Consider the following 4,943-nt stretch of genomic DNA (forward strand, 5'->3'; position numbering starts at 1 on the left):
CCCTCATCACACACATTAGTTCCTCTCTTTACCAGTACCCCCCCCCCACCACCACCACCACACATTAGTGCCTCTCTGTACCAGTACCCCTCTGCACATCAGACCCCCCATCACACACATATATATTAGTTCCTCTATGTACCAGTACCCCCCCCCCCCACCACCACCGCACATTCGTTCCTCTCTGAACCAGTACCCCCCTGCACATCAGACCCCCCCCTCATCACACACACACACACATTAATTCCTCTCTGTACCAGTACCCCCCTGGCAGGGGGGTACTGGTACAGAGAGGAATTAATGTGTGTGTGTGTGATGAGTGGGGGGGGGGTCTGATGTGCAGGGGGGTACTGGTACAGAGAGGAACGAATGTGCGGTGGTGGGGGGGGTACTGTACTGGTACATAGAGGAACTAATATATATGTGTGTGATGGGGGGGTCTGATGTGCAGGGGGGGGAGCACGGCGCCTAATAGAGTACCGCACCTCTTTTGGCCCACTTAAAGCACTGTATATATATATTTGTGGTCCTGGCTGCGGCGCGAAGCCTGTGGAGTGTGACTGAACCTAATCTAGCTACAGTGGCTGGTGGTGTGCCTGTTGCCACGTGACGAGGGTAGGCCAAATAAAGGGGGCATACCCTATGGGAGATGTAAAGAGAAGGGTCGGGAGGGAGGGGCGAGAGAGGACGTGCACCCGGTGAGCTGGGCGGCTTGGGCTTAAGAAGCCCCCTACGCCCCTCCCACAAAAGCAGGCTGGATTCAGCCTGCTGCATTTGTGGTCCTGGCTGCGGCGCGAAGCCTGTGGAGTGTGACTGAACCTAATCTAGCTACAGTGGCTGGTGGTGTGCCTGTTGCCACGTGACGAGGGTAGGCCAAATAAAGGGGGCAAAATACGAGTAGGAAAGGTGTAAGGAGCGACTCTTTATTGTGAAAGATGGTACTACAGAACTAAGTCAGAGAAAGCCGCAGCGATTTCGGCTTTCGGGTGCGGGATGTATCGTGAGAAGCAAGAGGACTTCCAGCGGCCCATCTTACGGATGATATGGGCCGGGACCCCATGTTTGGAGGCGGCGGGCGCTCCGATCCGGAATGAATGGCCCGTGATGGACTGGGGGTTGAACCAAACCCGACGCGAGGCTGCGAATGTGGATTGACAAACTGCGAGGACGTGAGAGGTCGTGACGGAAAGGAAGGAGAGGGGCTGTGGCGGGAGCCCGATTGCCCGTGTGGTGAGTAACCCTTGAGGACGGCCACGGGACACCAGGAGTTGGAAGTCGGGAAGTATTCTATGTGCACTGGGGGCCCGATTTGTGAGGTTTGGAGACTGGCAAGGGAGAGGGGAAACGCTCGCGACTACGGGTGAGTTGGTTTAGAGCCGGGCCTGAGTTGTGAGGAGAGGTGCCGGGAATTCCCCGGCCGGAGAAAGCCTAGAAGCTTGGTAGAGGGCGGCTTTGAAAATGCAGCTTCTGAAAGGGCCAAAAGGACGGCCGTCTAGGAGATGAGAGTTCCTGAACAGGTCCCCTGAGACAGGTTGCTGGCGGTCCGGATTTGTGAGAGCATTTTTGAATACCCCGCAGTGTGGCTTTGATGGCGTGGGAAGAAAAGATAGGGTTGCTGTCTGGCTGACGGATCATGAGGTGATGCTGGACTCCTGACAGATACGATCTGATGGTGCTGAAGGAGAGTGTGTAGGTCCTTGTGCAGTATGCCAGGAAAGCCATGATGAAAGCGGTTTCGCTTACGTTGCCCCTGGGGTGAAGGTGACGAAATACCTCGAAAGCTTTCCAACCCGACTGTAGTTCCTTGTGGAGTTTTCGGACAGGGACTTGCGGATGAGAGTATGAGCCATGACTAGGTGCCTGTCTAGTCAGGATCAGAGAGCCGAAGTCCGGGGTGGAATCCCGATTCTGTCGGCTTGAGGCATGACCTGGAAGAAGAGAGTCAGGTTTAAGCGAGACAAGGCATCTGCTGCGACGTTCCTGATACCCTGGATGTGGGTGCAAGAAACATGGAAATTGAACTTGAGGGCAAGCCAGGTGAGTTTGCGCAGGAGCGCATGACTTTGGGTGAACTGGATCTGCCTTTGGAGATGATGTCGACGACCGTGTGGTTGTCGGTGAAAAAACGCACGGGCATGTTGCTCCATACTTTGCCCCAGACTTGAGCTGCTGCCACGATGGGGTACAATTCAAGGAGAGGAGAGGACTGGATGGCTTGAGGGTCTGAGAGGATCTGGGAGGGCCAGGAATCAGCGAACCACTGGTGGCCGAATAAGGCGCCGAACCCGACGGATGCTGCCAGCGTCAGAGTATACGGTCGGGCAGGTGGGGCTCCAGTGAGGGACGAACCATGGAGATGCCATTCCATGCTGACAGAAAGACCCTCCACATGTCCAGGTCGGCCAGGGCTTCCCGGTCCAGTTTGGATCAGCGAGTCCCTGGGTTGAGGCTGTGGGTAACACTGGAGGAGTCTTGCTGTGAAGGATCGTCCCTGCGGCATGATGCGGGCTGCAAAGTTGAGAGAACCCAACAGTGACTGCAGGTCGCCCTTGGACATGGTTCTGGAACCGATGTGAGCAGAAATGAATGACTGGAGCCTGACTAGTTTGTCCTCTGGGAGTCTGGCTTCCATTCTGCAGGTATCGAGCGTGATACCCAAGAAGGTGAGGACCGTGCTAGGGCCGTCAACCTTTGATGGCGCCACTGGACCTGTAAGGCGGAAAAAAATGCAGAGGAGGCTTTCCACCTGTCGGGCACATGGTTTGGGTTCTCGACCAGTAAGAAATCGTCCAGGTAGTGTATGACTCTGGGACAGTTGCCGTGGTTTACCAGGATCCAATGGAGGGCCTGGGCGAACTGATCAAAGAGCCAGGGGCTGCTCTTAGACCCGAACGTGAGGCGGGTGGCAAAGTAATACTGGCCCCTCCATTTGATCCCGTGAAACCTCCAGAGGTGGGGCTGGATTGGTAGAAGCTTGAAAGCGTCCGAAATGTCCGCTTTTGAGAGCCAAGCCCCTGCCCCTACCTGTAGGATGAGTTGGATGGCTTCGTCCAGGGAAGAATAGCGCATGAAGTATTCTTCCGATGGTATCAACGAGTTGAGGCTCGGGGTGCTGGATGCATGAGGCGCTGACAAATCATATATTAGTCGGTTTTTATTGGAATTTTTGCTGCGGACCAACCCAATGGGGCTCACCCTGTAGACCTGGAAGGGAGGGGTGGGAAAAGGCCCTATGATGAAACCCTTCTGCAGCTCGACCTGCAGAAGGGAATCCACCGAGGCCGGGTCCGTCATGGCTGACATGAGATTGGGGGTCTCCCAGGAATCCCGAGGCAGGGTGACCAGGCCGGTGTGGAAGCCTGATGAAAAACCGGAATGCAGGAATTGGACGAAGGCGGGATCGTGGTGGGTATTGAGGAGGGAGATGAGAAGGGGGACATTAATGTCGGCCAGTCAGCTTTTGGCCGAGCGCTGGGAGCAGGTGGACTGGGGGTGGGCCCGGAAGCAGGTGGAACAAATGTGGAGCGCCTTACATTTGCTATAGTTGCAGAAGCTGGAGTTGAAGTTGTTGCACAACTGGTTTTTTCCCAGGTACACGATGGGGCGACCCAATTTGTCCAGGAGCGGACCCGGTTTCTGGGGGGCCGAAGTGCTCGGCTGCTGTTTTGGCAGGGGGGAGGCGTGGGAGCTTGGGCACCAATCGGAGGCGTGCAGGACTGACTGGCAGAAGGAGCAAAAAGGAGACCTGAGACCTGCAAAATGTCTGCAGAATAGCTCCATGTCGAGGGAGGCCCAGTTGGTGATATGCTGGAACTGGGCGAGGGCTGCAGCTGCCTTCGCCGAAAATGACCGGTGATAGTCGTAATATGCAAATCCTCCGTATTTGTGCCCAAGCTCCGTGACCCTGTATAAATATGCGTCCAGCTCCTCTCTTCTGGCTGGGTGTGCTGCGCAGATGATGTCGCGGTAGAGGCTGAACGCAAGCACGAACTCTGGGATGGAGAGTTTTTTGTTCAACCTCGCGTCTTTGGCCTTCAGGACTACGGACACGTCCCCGCAAGCGATGGTCCGGTTTTCCACCGTGTCGTGCGTGGAGATGAGGACCGCAGCCAGGTTCACGTCCTTGCCTGCGAGAATGTCCCTGCGCAGGTTTTCGGGGACGAAAAAGGAGGGGGCTATTTCGGGCGGCCCAGACAACCTACCTGAGGAAGATGGCTGGGAAGTGGAAGGACCAGGGGCGGGACTGGAGGGTGCGGCAGGTGAAGCGTCCCTGCTTTCGACTGCCTGGAGCCTGGTGTTCATGTCACAGATGGAACTGGACAAATTGTTTATCGTGGCGTGTAGCTGCGTTAGTGACAGCTGTATGGTCGACATGGGGATCTGCTCCGTGGACCCTGTGGATGGCTCAGGAAACAATAGGTGATATAATTCGGCCTTTCGGGCTGTGGCCGAATGGCGGATTCCTCGCTTGTCCAGCTCGGCAATCATCTTGGGGATGGTCCAAGTCCGGTAAGAAGAGCGACTTGCCCGTTCCGATACCGCAGACTCCACGATCGATAGAGCGTCCTCGATGTCGGACACGTGGGACATGTTGGAGCTGAAACGAAGAGGGGAAAGGAAAGCTGGAGGGGGAAGCGAGGTGGGTGCGGGTGGTATTACAGAGAGAAGCGCGTGGCGGGACGGAGGTGCCCAGCGTCGGGGCGAGGCCGGAGGACGCGAGGTCCCCTTACTGGGCGTGGTTTATAACCTTACCTTAAGATGCTGGAGCTGTTAATGCCGTGAACAGAGGGGACGGAAGCGACCTGGCGAAGCCGAGATTATCCCTGGTTCACCTGAAAAGAACAGTATATGATGCCACGATTGGCTGTGCCGGGCGGCCGGAATAGTGAATCGTGGCCGCTACTTACCTGGACGACAAAAAAAAAAAAAAAAAGGGGGCCAAA

At 56.1% G+C, this 4,943-nt stretch overlaps 1 protein-coding gene across 1 annotated transcript; it reads right to left on the reverse strand.

Moving 5' to 3' along the window:
* Nucleotides 1-3,226: 3,226 nt before the first annotated feature.
* On the reverse strand, nucleotides 3,227-4,943 carry LOC120992127. Its single transcript, XM_040420902.1, has 2 exons — nucleotides 4,753-4,943; nucleotides 3,227-4,597 (listed from the first exon to the last, which is right to left on the reverse strand). The coding sequence occupies exon 2, from the start codon at nucleotides 4,588-4,590 to the stop codon at nucleotides 3,454-3,456; it is 1,137 nt and encodes a 378-aa protein (XP_040276836.1). The 5' UTR covers nucleotides 4,591-4,597; nucleotides 4,753-4,943; the 3' UTR covers nucleotides 3,227-3,453.

This window comes from Bufo bufo, chromosome 2, assembly GCF_905171765.1.
Source record: "Bufo bufo chromosome 2, aBufBuf1.1, whole genome shotgun sequence".
In the NCBI taxonomy this organism is placed as follows: Eukaryota; Metazoa; Chordata; class Amphibia; order Anura; family Bufonidae; genus Bufo; species Bufo bufo.

Bases quoted from the DNA above. Each gene is read 5' to 3' on its own strand.
- LOC120992127 (XM_040420902.1), bottom strand. From the start codon at position 4,590: ATGTCCCACGTGTCCGACATCGAGGACGCTCTATCGATCGTGGAGTCT.